At 45.1% G+C, this 18315-nt stretch overlaps 1 protein-coding gene across 1 annotated transcript; it reads left to right on the top strand.

Annotated features, from left to right (window-relative positions):
- Positions 1–15807: 15807 nt before the first annotated feature.
- SLN (sarcolipin) lies at positions 15808–17679 on the top strand. The gene is made up of 2 exons (XM_061374466.1): positions 15808–15982; positions 17017–17679. Exon 2 carries the CDS (start codon positions 17124–17126, stop codon positions 17217–17219), a length of 96 nt encoding a protein of 31 aa, XP_061230450.1. The 5' UTR covers positions 15808–15982; positions 17017–17123; the 3' UTR covers positions 17220–17679.
- The last annotated feature ends 636 nt before the right edge of the window (positions 17680–18315 follow it).

The raw sequence follows: 18315 nt of genomic DNA, 5'->3' as shown, positions 1-18315 counted from the left end.
ACATGTCTGCATGACAATTTGCATGTGGCCTGATTCAGCAGAGCTCCTCAAGTACATTCAACTCGAAGTGGGAAGAGCTATTTCTAAATCAGCAGCTGACTCAAGTACAGCTAAACATGCACTTAAATACTTGATGGGATGCTGCAGCAGGGCTCCTCTCCTCTGGGTACCTCAGCTGTGGGTGTAGGGAATGGGCACTCCCCAGAATCACACATGGATTTTAATACTAATGTTTTGCTACTAGCAGGAAAGGGGTTGGGGTCTAAAAGCCACTGGCACTGATGAGCTTCCCTTCTGCTGTCCCAGCTCCTCCCACTTCACATACGTGTCAGCTCTCAGAAGAGTACTCAAGTGAAAGTCCCTCCTCTGGAGCATTTAAATGCTTTTATGTGAAGACATTTTTTCAGGCCTAGAAAAATAGGCTTTTATTTGGCATTTACAGGGGTGTTTTGGTGGTGTTGTTTAGTCCAGTTTCATTAGCTGTGTCTATTTTGGGGTTACCTGTTGGTTGCCAGATAAGCACTTTCTTCACCTGAAGGTGACAGTGGATTATTTAACCAGTTCCCTCGGTGAAGAGCCAGTTAATCCTCCTAATCTTTCTCAAAGTGTTCTCTTGCTTTGCATGCTCGGAAGTGTAAAGGCACCAAACTTCAGCTGAAACATTATACTGCAGGATCCTCACAGCAGAACTAAATAATCCAAACACGTCCTTCTGGATCAGACAATGCTCAGACGGTCCTTAATGAGATTTTGAAGCAGGAGCTGACACGTGCCCTGTGGCAGGGATGGATGCACATGCCAGGGATGGCTACAGGGGTAACCTCAGAGCCCCAGACTCCACTGCAGCAGCAGCATGATGCTGCCCCAGCCACCAAGTCAACAGTGGCTCTTGCTGTACCTTGTACCTTGGATGTTTGAGACAACACAACCACAATCCAGGAAAGCTGCCAAGCTTCAAACCTGTATTGGAACAGGGCTTATGTGAATATATATAACTGCAAGCTGTAAAGAATACTTTAGATACTGCTGTAGCAAGAAGTAATGATTGAAAAGCCAAAATCTCCCCGGAATTCTGTGCCTATGAAGGCTAGCTTTCACCCCTCTATAAGTTATCAGAATCTGTCCTTTGCCTCTCTGAAAACACCAAAAGCTTCAGATCATCTACCCTACAGCCTACAATCTCTGGTGAAAGACCCATATTCACAATTGTAAAACAGCTACAGTACCAACAGGGAAATCAAAGTCGCTACCTAGAGACAGGGCAGGGAATGTATGGGTTGTGGATGGCCAGAAATGTGAATGTTTTGGTCTCATACATACCCATACAGCTGCCCTTTTCCTACTCATCTCTACCAGAAGGCCTGTGAAAGCTGGAGAACTCAACCTGTATCAAGGAAAAGCTGCCCCAGCCCTCCACTGTTCTCAGGAATCTCATCAGACTTCACCAAACCTTTCCCAGCCATGCAGGCAGCTGAACTCTAGCAAGACCCTTCCTTGAAAGTGCCAGGCACAGGGGAAGCCACATGAAAGGGTTTGGACAGGCACCAAACCTAATGAGGTGCACTCGAGAAACCCCATTCCCATTGCTGCAGGGGGACCCTGCAGGTTAGACCATTCCAATGAGGGGTGGCTGGGACCAAGGCAGCCATCTGCCCTAGCATCACCCCTCTGCCCACCACCTCCCTGTCCGCAGTGGCCTGCACCAGCTGAGACCCCATAGAGGGATGTCCAAAGAGTCTCCCCATTGTCTGATGGGGATCTCAGAAAGATTGGCCTCGTTAGCATGAAGATGCACTTTGACTGTAGACCCCTAAGACTTAATCAGACACAGAGGTGAGCAAAGAAAATATCCTGCTGGTTTTCTGTATACATCTTTCTCATCTTACCGCCTGGAATTAACTAGGCATAAAGAAAAGCCAGTGCAACTGTTTATTGTTCATGAATTATTTATAGCAAACAGTTTTTCACTATGGCAGTTACTGAATAGAAAAAATACAGCTTGTTTTTTAGTGACACTTGAAGCTTTGAAATTCAAACCAAGAACTTACTGTATATAAAGAAAACAAATAACAGGCTTTTGACAGAAAAAAATACATTTTTTTTGGTAGAAATAATTGCTCCAAGTAATAATTGTTCCAATAATTGCTCCTCTTTCTACTTCTTTGCAATAAAGCATCCAACATCCTGTTCCAAATATTTTTTTGTCCAAACAAAATAAGCAGACCTGAAAATATTTTCCTCTTTTTGTGATGTCTTTGCCCGAAGGTCCATCCAATTTTTACAAGTGTATAAGAGGTGCAAGAGATGAACAGAATAAGTGTTGCTTGAACCAAAAAGCATGGAAGAGTCTCTCTGGCTTCCCCAGGGTTTAAGTGAGGCCCTAGAGGGAGGTTATGTTGCCAGCTGTGCTGTTTGTCCCTGAGCACACTGCAGCTACGATTTGCAGTAAACATTAACTGCTTCTCTACTGAAATGTTCACATTTACCCATGCATACATTATAGGAAACCCAAGAAATGGTACAGACCTTATAGACCAGATGAATTCATGTAAATGTTCATCACCTCAGCCAACAGTTCTCATGAAAGGCAGTGAGAAATAAACTGTGAATAATTCCTCCCCGCTCCTTCCAAGAGGGAGATGGGAGCAGAGATATTTTACCATCTCAGTCAAGGTGTCAGGGATTTTCTCCAGGGCTTTCTTAGCTCAAATGGGTTTTAGCAAATTAAAACAGTATTTAAAAAAATAGTTTTTGCAAAACTTTGGAAAGAATATTCCTAATGGAAAATGGTGCATCCAAGCTCCAGTGCAGCCAGTTTAATATCCTGACATTTTCTGGTAGCTGGTATTATGCAGAATGAGGAAATTTGGGATGTACCTTAGCCAGGTGAAAGCCATGCAAGCACATGGACCTGTGTCCTCCTACGGCATTCCTGCCACTCAGCTGGTTTTGGGTTGTAGTGTCCTAGCTAGGCTGAATGACTACTGGGAACTGGCTTTTTGATTCGCAAAGTAGCAGCTGTCATTGTGCTTGCATTAGCTTTCTGTGGCAGAAGCCAGGCTATTCCTGTGGTGCAGTATCTCTATGCCTCCTAACAAACTTCCACCTGTATAGCATGCTACCCTTTATAGACTCTTGCAATTAGAAGATGACCTATTAATGATTTTCTTCCTCAGGTATGCATTGATTAGTGTATCTACGCTGCAAGCAGGAAAACGACATAAGATTCACGTAATTTGGCTGCCTGAACTTGCCTAACTAGGTTTTGATTTTTACATCACCATGAAAACATAGCAAAGGCTCCTCAGGTGATGGGCAATTCCCCAAGGCTCCCTTTTGCCCTCTGCTTCCGAAGAGCACTGCAATGACATGTGAATTACCGAACACCTGGATTGGGCTGGTGTGTTGATAGTATGAGCACTGGCATCACTGAGATGCTCCTTTGTCTGTGCTCAGCCAGAGGTGTTATTTGCCTGCCATGCACTGCAGCAGCACTGGCTGTGAGGATGGTCGAGCTGTGACATGCTGCATCTTATGCTGCTCCAGCTGTGCGTGTCTTCTCTTCCTGCCCTGGGAAAGGGGTATTAAACATCAACATGTGAGACTGGACAAAGCTGAGGTCCAGTTTAGGAAGAGGGAATGTTCCTGTAGCCTGCATGGATGTACGAAAGACAGGAGCATTCAAACCACTAATGATTCCCCCAGAGAGGACAAGACTCTCACTGTCCTTCTGAGTGGGTGGTGAGACCTGGTTGGGTTTAACACCTATTTCCCCAGGTCTACAAATGTGGTCATTGCTAATCCTCTGTCTGAACAGCACTTGGCACAAAGCGCTTCTTGACTATGTGCCTATGTACTGCAAATCAAAGCAGAGAAAGGGGGTGGTGGCTTTCCTTCAGAGACACTCTTTGCCATAGGACTGCGACCTTACAGTTCTCGTGCTCCATTAATCCCCGGAGGTGACATCCTATTAAATGTCCTTATCATATTCCAGAAGTTTATTTCATAAATATTTCATGGATCGTACGTGGAACAGCTGCTCCCTTGCAGCACCGTCAATAGCACAGGTCCCCTCTGCTGGGAGTCCTGTCCTCTGCTGTGCTGCCTCAACCCTGCCCTCCTGCATCACCAGTGCACAGACAGGCTGCTGCTGCCAATTTAACACTTTGCTTTGTATTTCAGTCTGAAAGCACACAAATAAAGGTCCAATGAGGTCTACCAGAGGAGGAGGCCTGGGGAGCTGGGCAGAAGCAAGAAGAGGTCAGGCTACACCAAAGCTGACCAGCCTGGTGTGGTGTTAATCCTGCATGGCTGTGTCTGTGCTACTAAATAAAACAGGCCAGGAGCAGTCCTTTGCCCTGAGAGCAGAAGGCATGGCCTAGATGCCATGTGCATGGCTAAGCTCACTTCCCTGTTAAAATGGAGCAATCATATCCACTGGTGCCTCTGGTGAAGGGCCCCAGTGTCACGCTGCCTGAGCCATGCATGAGCACGTGAATCTGTGGGGCTCAGCCAAATGTGTGCCCTGGGTGTGTTTTGTTTTGCAGTAAAATGGGACCTTTGGGACTAGTGAGGAGCACAGAGGCAGGGGCCATCCTTATGGCAGGGGAGAGATCTCCAGGGTTTTGATGAGGAGCAGAGTCCTGCACTGCTCCCTGTGTGCCTGGAGAGTGTTGAAAAGGGAAGGAGCAACAGAGATGCAGTCCTCACACATTTAGAGGAACCTGGGGGTAGGTGAATCCTGTCCCACGCTCTTATTTTAAACTGGAGCTTAGCTAAAGTTTGAGCAAGCCAGTGAATGAGGATTTGCACCCAGCCGTGTGGGAAGACAAAGGTCAGGTGCAGCAAGCTGTGTGCTCTTTTAAAAATGATGCTAACCCCGAGCTGATGTTGCCAGCCTATGCTGTGGGATTAAGACCTCCTGCCAAAGAAATTGGTGCAACGGCTGGGCCATCACAACAGTCCAAAACGCTTAGATCATGACACAGTCAAAGAGCTTGCCTCCCACAGGGGATAGTTTTGGATTTGTGGTAAGCCTGGTGGGATGGAGACTGAATAATACAGCATGTCTTTTTATCTCACTCGCTATGTCATGTGCAGCCTGGTGTCCTGGGATGGCAACCTGAAATTTCTGAGTCAAACACAGTAGATAGGAATAACAAAGTATAGAGCAGTGAATATGGCAGGAGGGTAGAGCTGGTGAGCACCCAGCTCTGAAAAAAGACTTTGATTTCAGAAGGACAGATCTCCTCCCATGGGGACAGGAGTTGATGGGTGCTCGGTGCGCAATGGAGACCCTCAGGATGGGTGCTGAGGATGCTGCAAACAGATGGTTGCAATTTTTATCTCTGTGGTGCTCTCAGAAGGCTGGCCAGAAAACTCATCACCTCCTGCACGGCTCCTGTGATGTGTTTTGGACAAGACATGCAGCACTGAGAATGCAGCCCAAACCCAAGGTTAGATTTGAAGGTGAGCTCAGCAACATTTCTTACTGAGATTACGGTTATTTTACAGGCATAATCTGCTAAAGTGCCAAAGGCATGGATGAAATTCATAGCTTGAACCATTAAGATAACCTGGATCTGGGCTGAGTGTTTTTGCCCTGAAGAACAGATCATGGTGTTGTGAGGGAAGAAAAGCATCCCAAATAACCCTGATTTTAGAAACAGTCTCTGCAGACTGAAACTGGGATGGGTTTTTTGTGCTCTCACCTACTGCATTTTTAAATCTGTAATAGTCTGTATTTCTGCTGAAGAAGAGATTTTGAGATCAGTTTGAACCCCCCTGTTATTTATATAATCATGTTTTTACTTGCAGCTTTCTGCACAAAATTCCCCTGATATTTCCAAACTGATTTGCCAGGCTAGTGCAATACAGCCGGAAGCACCAGCCCTGGCCACACATAATGATAAATACTGTTTTAGGCACTACTACTGAGGGGAGCTCAACCCTGCTCAAAAATACTTGTGGCTGGATGCAGAAAGCTTTGTTCCCCACATTTGTCTCCAGATCTGTTCACCCCTGTTGTCAGTGGATGTGGTCCTGTGTCCTGCTGAGCTCTTTGGCCCAAAAGCATTTCCTAAGACACTGCGACTTGTCTGTCACCAGTTTCCCTGAATTTGAAGAGGCCTCTGCCTCTGCTTGGCCACTTTTCCTTGCAACCAAGTTTAATGCATTCTCTTTCTTAGGGCACTGCCAGGGCAAGACCTTTTCTTTCCAAGTCAAATGCCTTGGGAGAGAGCAGGCAGGCAAGGGCATGCTCAGTCATACCTTTGGGGGGAGCAGGAAGTTCCTTGGCTCAGAGTACCCCTTGCATCCTGCCCCCCCTTGCATGCACACACTTCTCCATTGCTCCTTGGCTGACATTTCCCCAGCAACTCCCCTTCCCTCAGGTTGGTCATACCCAAGCCACATGCCAGCAAACCTCAGAAAATAATTGGCTCAGAACCAGTACTTTCTTATTACAAGGAGGACTGCACAGAGAAAACAGCATGAGCCCTTACTGCCTAGGTAATCATCAGCAACAGCAACCCCTGCCAGTGTGTTGGGGTGGAAAGACTGAACTTTAGCTCAAGATAATGAACCAACATCCCTCAAATGTTTCCTGGGATAATGAGTTTCTGGTCTGACCTGGCACAGATTGCGCTTCTCTCTAAGAGCATAGTGAGACCCACAGGAGCTCTGCAAGGGATCAGAGCATGGATCTCTGGCTGTTTCTGCTGGAATAAGAGATAACTTTGTTAGCCAGGGTTGACACAGGTCAATGACATGTCACTCAGCCTGAGCAGTCTGTTAGGTGTCAGATGTTCCTAGGTCCGATTGGCAAAGTACTGATTTTGATATATTTATCAAGTTAAGCCAAAGAGTGTACTGACCTGCCCCCCTTACCTTCTCTTGCAGGGAAGAGTTACAATGAGTAGGAATTCACATTTGCTGCTATTTTAGCCAGACCTCCAGTCTGGAAAGTGTCTCTTGTGTTCCACATAAGGTCTGGAAGATGGCAGATAACACCTCTTCCAGTCAAGAAGAACTGGAATAGACTTCAGAGGGGCAGAAGCCAGAGGTGCTTTAAGCCAATGCTTTAAACACTGAGCTTGCAAGCAGAGCTTCTTGTAGCCACCTGTGGCAGCATTTGAACCATGCAAATAGCCAGCACCAAGCAGCACACCCAAGGATGGAGGGGAAGTGGGTTGTCTGGTTCCAGCTGCCATTAACACTGACTGTGTGCTGGCAGGTCAGCTGCTCACTGCTGCAGGATTATGTCCATGGCCTGATCCAAAGTCGTGCTGACAGCCAGTTTGGTAGCACCCAGGTTTGATATTAGTGGATGCTTAATCAAGCCCTGGAAGGGCAAAACAAGTAGTTTCCTGCTTCAGAGAAGGGAATAAATGATAGTGTATTAGCAGAGGATATGATCCTCCCAAAGAAAGGTATGATAGTTGAGCAGGGAGTCAGTGTCCTTGTTTTTCCCCTTAGCTGTATCACACTCAAGTCTGTAGGCATAAACGTAGGTGTCTGTGTACTGCTCACTTACTGCTATCTGTCTGCAGGTAATGAAGCCTCCATCTGCTCATGTCGAGATGTGTTAATTGATTCTGTAGAAAGCAAAATGTGGACTTAACTGTTTGTCAGTGACTCACAAATTGTGATTGCTAAGAGAGGAAGAGGGCAAGGAATATTCATCACAAACAAAAGTGGAAGCTTAACCTTAGTGTTGTAGCTGTCTATTATTAAAAGACTTTGCTCCCAATATATCCCCTGCCAGTAGTCCTGTTAAATGTTGTTGTTCACTCTTAACACTTGTCTTGCAAAGAGCCCAGACAAACATGTCTAGCAAACTTCCAAATGGCTAATCCTAATGAGCAACCAAGCAAGAGGAAAGAAGCACTGGGGAAACTCAGGCTGAAGGTGCTGGTTTGGGCTGTTCCACAGTCTGGCTGTTCAGACTTTTTTTTTCTGGGTTAGATCCAGACAGTGGTTAAAGCTCATCTGCATTTCATTGCCTGGAGCAAGAACCTGGGTTGTTGAGAGTAGCTATGTCTGACTTCTCATTTATTCCATGATCATAAAATGGTTTAGGCTGGAAAAGTCCTTAAGATCATCTAGTTCCAACGCCCTGCAATGGACAGGGACACCTCTTCGCCCACAGACGAGGAATCACACCCTGCAGCTGGGTTAAGGGCACCCCCACAGGTGAGCAGCCGCATGGCTTCATGTTGCCGCAGAGCTGGGCTGTGAGCTTTCAGGAGCAGACTTCTGCCCATAGCTCTGTAAAAGCACACAAAGAGTCTGCTGAAAGCACCAGGCTGTGTTGGCACAACAGCTGGTGGCTACCTAGTAACTGAAGGCAAACCTTCCTCGCAGGGCATATTTACAGGCTGCCTTATAAATGACTCTGGAGATTTAAGAACTCACACAACAGCTGTATGAGATAGGGCTGAAAGCTTCTCACATAGCGGTAGTGCTGATATGGTTGTTCACAGAGATAAAAATTGTATTTCTACATGGTGCCAGGACATAGTTTATTAAAGACTCACTTCTTTTCATGTAAGAGAACTAAGCCGGGCTGTGAGCACACAGGCATCTCACTCTGGGATAGAGTAAGGGGAGAACCTGTCTGGCACCAGCGGCAGCTCTTGGACAAACACCTACTCAGAAATATCTTCACAGTAACTCACCCCTTTTTTTGCAGAGATGAGCACCCTGTCTTTGCTTATACAACCAGTTACCAGACTAACCAACAGGATGTAAGTTCTCAGACACCCTTGTTGCTTTATGTCCATTCCTGTTCCCGGGTGGCTGGACCCTTTAATGGAGATTTTCAGCACATTGATAGCTACAAGGGCATCAATCAGTCTTGATACAAGAGCACTGAGCATCAAGGCCTGAGTACAGAAAGCTGCACTCCTCTGCCTATGCCTCTGACCCTGCTGCACCAAAGTCTTTCTTTCACCACAGGTAGAAATTTCCTCCACCACTCAGAAATGAGTTAAAAGAAGACTGACTTTGAACGTGTTCTACCACAGCTTCTACCATCAATCCCTGTCGGGTATTTCTCTACTAGTTTGCAGATTACTTTGAACAATGGCTGACTAGATTTTTTTAATCTGTTCCCTTAAGGCTTTGTATCTGTGGGCAGAGGTCTTCTGGTTCAAGCATAAAGCCCAGAAATGGCACCCATCACAATAAGAAACTCTTACTCATGTGGCAAAGGCCATGCCTGCTCTGCCCCTGAAGATGTTGCTGGCACAGGGGACCATAGCAACAGGCATTTATCTTGCACGTGCCTGCTCTGTCTGCTCAAACCACAGCTCCATTCAGCAGCACATTATAAACTCTAACTGTGTGGAAGAGTGTGGCCACAGTAGTCTGCATCTCTATGACCTTGACCCTGATTGCTGAAATTAATTAGCTTTACAGTGGGTTAAGCTCAAAAGCCTCTCCATAGTTTCTGCCAATAATGGCTAGACAAGAGAGTGGGGTGAGAGCATATCCCACCACACAGCCATGAACCCCCTACTTTTAGTTATCTTACAGGAGAAATTCGTTAACTGCAAGGTCTGATGTTTAGCAGCACTGCTAGAAGATGCCTTTTAATGCCTTTCCTTTCAGCCCAGTGAAAGATGAATGCTGCATTCCAGAACTCAGGTCAATTCAGAACGAGTGGGAGCATGTACTGGCTGAGATGTAAAATACATTGATTTTGACTAACTTTCTACAGCATTTCTGCGTGATTTTACCTCTGCTATTTTATCTCCTAAATGCTATTTACCATCTTATTTGTCTGTGAGGATTACTGTGTCACTGCTGTTGCAGGTGAATTGATGTTTTCTTTATGCTTGACCTGACATTTAATGTAGTTTGGAGCCAGCTATTAAATACTGAAATTGAGGTGTCCTTCTCTTTATTCTTCTCTCATTTGTGGTGACTTAGAAGTAATCTCAAGTTGTCTTTTTTCCCCCTTGTGTCTGGCGTTGCATGTAATTTTTTACTGGTCTAACTGCATTGCCAGATGGGTTTGTAGTTTGACCCATATTACTGCAGCTTTTGTCTGGTTGAAACTGTTGTATAGAAATCAGAGGAGTATCTTCTGACTCTAGGCTTGTTGTGAAAAGTCTAAAATTAATAAAACTAAAAATGAAAACAATAAAATAAGACTAATAAAAATATGATAAGAGCAAGTCTAGAATCCAGACAGAGAAGGAGGGAGTGTGACCTGTCAGCAACTGTAAACGTTCATGTGGCCTGTGGCCCATACGTGGGTTATTGTAATCTTCTCTGAACCATTTTTCTGTGTTATCCTGGACTTTTCTGGTCATATTCATCTTGCATGACTGTGGAGGTAAAAAAGATTAATACCTTCCAGAGAGCTGTAAATGACTATCTTTTGTCAAATAAATTGTCATTTGGAGGACTCTTTCTCCCCATTGACTGTAGTGTGATGCTGATTTTGGAAGAGATAATCCCACCCATCAGGCACTGAAAAATAGTGATGATTCTCTGCCTGTCACCCATTCCCTATTGTATTCCTTTTGAGGGCTGGCCTCACTAACAAGTCAGTGTGAAGCAAAGCTGAATGTGAATGAAAGATTGCAAGAGAGAGTGCTGTGATCACTAAAGCTTGGAAGTCCTATTCATCAATGTCCCCAGTGATTTTTAGGATGGAGATTGGTGAGCAGCAAACATCAACAATATGGGGCAAGATGTTCTCTTTCTGCTTTCTGCACAGAAAATATGAGTCCTTGAGAGCCATCCTGTGCTGGTGTCTCATCCTGGAGACACTAGCCATAGGTGCTTATATTTGTTATTACTGAAGCTCCCTAAGACCTGAAAGACTGTCAACAGAGGCAGTTCGGTCTCTACCTTGTGCCTCCATTGCTGTGCAGTACTTTTCCAGTTTTCCCTGAGGGAGAACAGATCTGAATCCAAATCTTCACATCCCATGTGTGTCTATCACAGCGGTCCTGCTGCAGAAATGGAGGTACAATTTACTGTGGCTTGAAAAAATGATGCCTGTGGCATCTGAGGATTTGTTCAAAGCATCTAGCTTGCTGTAGATGGTGAGATGCATGCAAATGCAGTTAGTAGCTACTTTTGCGACTCGGTGCTCTGAATATCTAATTATTTTTCCTTTGCTTCTGCTGATCTGACGTCCCTGCTAATTTTGGGACCTTCAGTTTTGTTTTATGCTTCAGTAAGCCTCAAAGGATATGCTGACGCTAATGTAAATGACATATGAACTGTCCATCAGACAGTTCTGACTCTTCTGATTTGCTGCATAGCCAGTTTTTACACAGCAATAATACATGACATCTCTGGGCAAGGGCACCATGCACTGCAGGCTCTGGAAGATGAAAAGCTCTATTCCTTGCTTTGAGGAAGGAACACAACAGGGCCAACCCATTTAGCTTTCAAAATACAAGGCTAGATGTCTTAACTCAAAGAGGAGGCTAAAATCACCAATGTCTGAGTGGAGTGTACTGTCTCTGCAGCTGCAGAAAAGGTAGCTGGCTCTCAGCTACCTTCAGGAGGGTCGCAGAGTCTCCTTCTTTGGAGATATTAAAAACCCACCTGGATGTGTTCCTGTGTAACCTGCTCCAGGTGGCCCTCCTTTGGTAGGGGTGTTAGACTAGATGATCTCCAGAGGTTCCTTCCAACCCAAACCATTCTGTGATTCTGTGAAATGCTGACAGCATTTAAGACTTGTTTTGACCTGTTGTATCCTCTATCAGCTAATTCAAGTAACTGTTTACTCATCCCGTGGCTGGTGTTAATCCTGTTCATGAGAGCTCAGGTAGGTTCATATGCTAAAAATACAGACCTCTGCCATCTGGCCAAGTCCAGCCTTCCTAGCCTCCAAAGCTCCCTTTGGGGGAAGTCAGTATGATCTGTGGTGTTCAGGGGTGCTGTCCCAACAGCAGATATCTACAATAGCAGATGATTTGCATGTATTAAGTGCCTGGGTTTCCCTCACTAACTCGTTTGAGGAGCCTATGCTGGCTGGTTCTGTGGGAGGTTCTTTGCTGTAGTCATGCAGCCATTGTGCTGAGAGCCATGGGCCTCACACCTCCCTGGCACGTACAATCCTGCTATGGACAATGTGGCAATATTCAAGCTCCTTTGTACATCTTCAGCTTTTTGCGGAGTGATTGTGTCTGTTTAGGTGATGATGTCTCTTCAAAAGTCCTGTAGATCATCACATTTAAGATCTGTTGAGCAGGCTTAAGTGATGTTTGTCTTCAGATCCCACGGAGACACACAGTAGTTATCTGTGAAATACATGTTGTGATTACAAGTACAGTATGTTGCTGCAAATTTGTATTCATACAGATAAGACATCAGTGCTTCAAGTGGGTCTTGTAAGAAGACACTTGTGATTACACTAGAGAGCAGGTGCCAACTTAAAAAATAGCCAATTCTTAGGATTTTTGAAAACTACATGTACTGCACTTGCTTAGTGTGAAAGATAATGATGAGAGCAAAAATGAACATAGGCTGCTCCAGTTATGTAAGAATGGTTTTGAAGGATTATGTGCTACTTGATTAGTAGGCTGGGAAGAACTTGAGATAGTCACAGCAACTTTAAATATAGACTAGAGCCTTAAGTTTGAGTATGTGAGGCATGAAGAGGGAGATTTGGCACGGGCCATGTGAAAGCTGAGAACATCCAGATCTGTCAGAAAAAGAAGAAAAAATAAAAGTGCCAATGAGAAAAATATTCTGTGTGGTATCTGAACCTCTGGGTTAGCATTTCAAGTGGAACCATCATGTTCGTTTTCTTTCTCTCCTTTGTGCTTTCCTAATCAGAACTAAATCACTTGGTTAAATAAACCATCCTTTGAAAGATACGGACTTTAGTGTCTTTGGGCTCTTTGTTCATAAACAGCAGGAGTATGTGTTTTTGGAGTGGGGCAGAAGTTTCAGCTCCTGGCAACTGCATACTCTAATCTATGGTGTCTTGAGGTCAGAAGTTCAGGCACATTCCACAGCTCAGGCGTGATTGTTGGACCTCTGTTCAGTGCTAAGTCCTTTTTTTCCCAAGTCTTTGTATGTCCATGCAGGCATATACTGTAAAACTATATGGGAGTGTTCTGTTAGATGACTTCAAAAGTAAATGTAACATAATTTGGCTCTTCTAAAGTTGCTAGGAACTATCTCTGTAAATCAAAAAGTGATTTTTAACTAGTTGGTCTCAGTTCAAGAAAATGAGCTGCCTTTAAATTGCTGATAGGTTGGGGAAAGTTTCTTTCTATGCTATATGGAATATTTGAATTTGCTTTTTCATTTTTGCAATGCTAAAGGTATGTAGGATGTTGTGTAGAGAAGCTCAACTATGAACACGTTGCTTGGTGTAAAGCTATTCACAGTATGAGCCATCACAGCTACAGGAGCAGACCCTTGTGTTGAGGGGACACTGACAGTGGGAGCAAGAGGTAGTCATAAACCCAACCCTGTTTGTAGTCCCAGTCTAGCAGTTCCAATAGGCTGAATCCCAGAAGTATGAGGATATCCAGGTAAAGATCATGCTACATTCATTGTGTTTCTATATGCTTTCCCCAGATTTCCCTACCAGTCAGTATGCTGGGTTAGATGAATCTTTGTTCTGGTCCCCTAATGAATTCTTGTGAACCCTGTGTGCTCTTCCATGGCCTCCTGTATGATCTTCAGCACAAAAAAATGAAGGAGGCATCTGTTCATGTAGAAAAGAGTTAGGGTGTTTGCCATGTGTGCTGATTACTGTCATGTACAGCACTGTTTCCCTTCTTTGAAGAAGGGAAGTTTTCTAGCTGTCATGGACAAAGTCCAAGAAAGACGTAAGCTGGGACAGAGCAGGAAGGGGCTCCCCATCGGTGTGGAAGTGCAGGTACAGACCTGGGGACCAGAGCTGTGGGGTTCTCGTTAAAGAAACACATTTTTGAGTGTTCTGTTGGCAGAGAGTAAAATAAACCTCAAGATCGCTAAGATGCATAGACCCGGGAGAATATTTGGGCACTGATGTGCAACATTTGGTAATTAAGATCAATGGCACTCAGATGTTTCATGCTTTTCCTGGTGGATGTTAATGTGATTCAAGGTGAAGTAGATTAGCCGTTGCATGAGAAATCCTTAGATTCCTGCTTCAGAATATGCCAGCGAAGGGAACAGCCTAGGTCAGGTTCATGGCAGACATACACCTGTGTTCCCTCTGGCTGAGGGGGAGAATTTTGAATCTGGATTTCCCAAACCCCCTTTAAGTGTGGGACAGGTTTGCTCAAGTTTTCCTTGAGAAGACAGGCTTTGGTGGCACAGCCAGCAGAGTATGAATTACAGTAAGAGCCTGCAAACCTGCTTAGGCATCTGAATGAGGCATGGGTTAAGCCTTTGCTCTTTCACCAGTATATTTTAGCACAGGACTCCCACGCAGCATGTTGGCTTTTGTGAATGTGCTGCCTGATGCCCAGGAGGGCAGTGGCAAGGCAGACAAGCCAATGAAAGGGAAGATTTCTCTGGTTCTGGTCCCCCTCCTACCTCCAGGGATTGCACGGGGAGACTATTTAGGGAGATCATCCAGGCAGAACATCCCTTCCCTCCGCCCCCCTGGTTACCCACAGCTATTTGTTTTGTTGTGTTTTTCATCGGATTGGTTTCCAGCCTGCCTTCCTCACTGGGGACATCACACTGAGATGTGAGTGCTGGTGCAAAGGGAGAAACGTGGGAGCTGATGGAGGGGCACTGTCACAGTAAGCGAGGATACTCTGAGCTGTGGTACCTCCCAGCATGTCCGAATGTAAATGTACAAAAGGCATCAGAATCAGTAAACAATCTTCATGCTATGCACCATGTGGTGTTTGGCAGGAGAATAAGGCCAGCGTTGTGGATAACCTTACACACTTAAACCTGATCAGGATCCTCATGTTAATCTGGCAGCACGGCGTTGCAGGAGTGACCCCTCTGACTTCAGTGGAAATACTTGCATCAATCACCTGAAGCAAAGGCTCTGAGTGGGGGAAACCCACAGCAGCACAGGGCTGGCAGAGTCTGCTCCCAGTTCAGTCCAGCCTGCCCTGCCAGCACTCTCTTTCAGCTGTAGTGATTAAAAGGAAACAAAAAGCCATTTCTTTTTGTTCACATACATAGCAAATTCTAGCAGTGCTTTGGGCTAAGATAAGGCAATGTGGGGATTACAGCTATCTAGGCCACAGAGCAGTGAGCTTTCTGTGGAGAAATGCTTCAGGGTGTCAGAAACACTTCTCTGTATGCTCAGACAGATGGAGCATTAACATCAGCTTTGAAAACCGATGGGAGAAGAGCATGCAGGCAAGTCAGTGGCTCTTTAAAGCAATGGACTGTGCTTTTCAGACCTCCTAGTCCCAAACTTTTCTATCCAGCATATGATCCTGGATTTCAGTAGTCTATATTCGAATGCCAAGAATATTTTGCTCCTGTTCACTTTATTTTAAATGCATATAAACTCCAGAAGCTGTGGTATATAGGCATGTAGGATCAACAGCTGTGTTGTATTTATGAAGATAAATATATAGGCAGATCTCCATACCCCAGCAATGATCTTGATGCTCCTGAATTGTGCACACAGACCTCTGCAAGTGGCTCTTCCTTTTTCCCACACTGGGGAAGACACCAAGCAAAAAGAATTCTCTGTCAAGTCCCATTGACTCCCAAGTGCTGCCCACTGCTCTGCTCTAGGCACAGCACCACCTCAGAAGAGCTAAGAGAGGCGAATCAGCCCACAGAGCCCCTGCATGAGCAGCCCATACCGAATCCCGCAGCCCAGCTTAGCCCTTTTAAAATGTTTTGGGGGTGATGTCAGCACCTGGGTTGCCAATGCACTTGTTGGTCTCCTCCCTCAGCCTACTTCAGTTCCCACTCAGGGACTCGGCATCCAGACAGAGTGGGAGATAGGCAGAAGCCTGGAGGGGAGTAATACCTGCAGTCACCCAAAGTCCAGAGGCAGAACCACTGGACTCCATTTACCTCCTCAAGGTAAAGAAAGTTTGGCTTACTTATTAGGTCAGATTTTCTCTTGTCCAGGGACATACAAGGCTGGCAAAACAACTTGGGAATGTAGGAATCTGTTAACTGCATGCACTGGGCTTTTAATGTTTAATCTGCAGACTAAGGCATTTTGTATTCAAAGTGTCTGCCTTCATGCTGGTACAGTCCCAGGGATTCTCTTGTTTGCACTATAGGTGTCACAGCCTAATCTGGCTTCTCTGCTGAAATTTTGGTTTTGTGGCTGAAATTCTTTGTCTAGAGTTCAGTTTTTTGGAGGTTTCTATTATATTTGCATGTGATACAGGTGGGATTAGTGCATGACATTCATGATAAGGTGTTCTCATTTCTCTGCATGAACTCCAAAACCATACAAAATTCAAAACTTGCTGTGGTAAAGTAAATAAAACCAATAACCACTAGAAAGGTTTTTGAACACAACTTGAATGGGATTTCAGAAGTAAGAGACCTATAGCAGCTTGAAACTGCAGGAAAGTCAGAAGGTTCTTGAGAGAGTTCTGTTTAATTTGTAGGATTAACTTACTTACAAACTTTATGAAGTTCTTCAGAAATGGAAATACTTAACCTGGGCTTCTCCTGGTACTGCCAGGGGTAACATAAATTATTCAGATTCATCAGTCTTCATAATAGTTTGCACCCAGGTTTTTTTTTCATATAAGCATGCAAAGATATATAGGAATTTAAAGAGCTCTAAACAGTGCTGCAGGTACAACATGGATCTATTGAAAGTAATAAACGTGGCTTGGGCATAATTCATTTGAACATGCTTGCACAAAGCAGCACTAATTTCCACCCCTGCATGGTGTATTTGGGGTGACACTGAGGAATGCTGGGTATCAAAGAAGGTGATAAGCTGCCAGGTGTAGCTTTTCCTTTTACTGTCCCCTGTGCCTCCTAACTCCTTGCTGCTGAAACAACATTTATTTACAGCAACATAAATAGCTCTGCTGAACCTGCCACCTCCATGCGTCTGTTCTTCACATATTTTTCTTTTTCCCTTAAAAGAGCCTGTGACCAGAAGGTTGAGCTCCAGGACGCTCCTGGGCAATCCACTGAAGTTTTCCCTTTGCTCTGCCTGCTGACCTCTTCTCTCTCCTGAGTGTTCCCCCCAAATGGAGCGATCCACACAAGAAATTTTCCTCAACTTCATGATTGTCCTGATTACTGTATTGCTCATGTGGCTCCTCGTGAAGTCTTACCAGGAATAAAAGACAATCAGAAACTGTGGGAGGTGATTTAAGTGTGTGTCTGCGGAGATAAGTAGCACCTACAACACACCGCTGTGATTAGCTTTCAGTCAGTCAAGTATGTTGTGAACCTTTTTTACTCTCTTGTATCTGTTGCCTGTGCTAATGTTTGTGATGGGTCTGTGATGGTGTAAGTATTTTATTCTGCGGCGATCCACTGTAAAATGTAAAATGCAAGATCCTTAGAAGCTGTTTGACTTGGCTGTCTCCTCCAGTAGTTACTGTGAATGCTGTAGCCCCCTGCCCACCATGCCAGCTTGTTTGGTGTTGGTGTTAGGTACTCAAGGGTATAAAACTGCAGTACGAAATGTAACCATCTATATTAACCAGTATGAGAGGCACAAGTTCGCTTAGCAGAAGGGAATGTGAAACCTCTACTTTCATTTGCTCATTTCATTTCAATAAAGAACATGTAAACCCATTTTTTATAGCATTCCTCATCCTTCTCCCATCCTGACTGCTGTTCACTGCGAGACCTGCTGATAAACATGGTATAGGGTGATGTGCGAGTCTGGTGGTTTGCTTGTTCCTCCCACCTGCATTTTTATTTGTATCATTTAAAAATTGCTGTGGAGTGGAAATCCTGCAACTGAACACCTGGGTACTCACAAGAATGAGCTGTTCAGGTCACTTTTCTGTCCAGAGTGACTTATGCCGTTGATGCCTGTGGACACGGGCTTCAAATAGACCCTCTGTCCCAGGGAGGCATTGTCAATAATTGCATTTGCTGAAGCTGGATTTCAGGCAGGGATTCCCAGGACCCTATTTTTGGCCAGGCTATGCTTGGAGTAGTGCCTGGAGGGACAAGCCCAGGTCAGCTGGCGCCCCAGCCCTGCTGCGCGCCCTGCGCAGGGTAGCAGTCCCTCGGGGTCTGTTGCAGCATGCCAAGTGCCATGGCACAGCCACTCTCAGCTTCGGTAGAACAAGGCGTGAGTGTGGCAGGGTTGCTGTGATAGTGTTGTCGCCTGCTAAAAAATCTTGAGCCAGCCTGAAGAGCCCACAGCCCCTGTGTTTGTGAAATCCGCAGTGTAACTCCTCCTGGGCATTCCTCGGCTGT

This window comes from Neopsephotus bourkii, unplaced genomic scaffold (genome assembly GCF_033783945.1).
Source record: "Neopsephotus bourkii isolate Nb327-2 ecotype Australia unplaced genomic scaffold, CSIRO-AGI_Nbou_v1 NB_1638, whole genome shotgun sequence".
Classification (NCBI taxonomy): domain Eukaryota; kingdom Metazoa; phylum Chordata; class Aves; order Psittaciformes; family Psittacidae; genus Neopsephotus; species Neopsephotus bourkii.
Note: the sequence above shows the minus strand (reverse complement) of the source record. Positions and strands in the feature narration are given on the sequence as shown.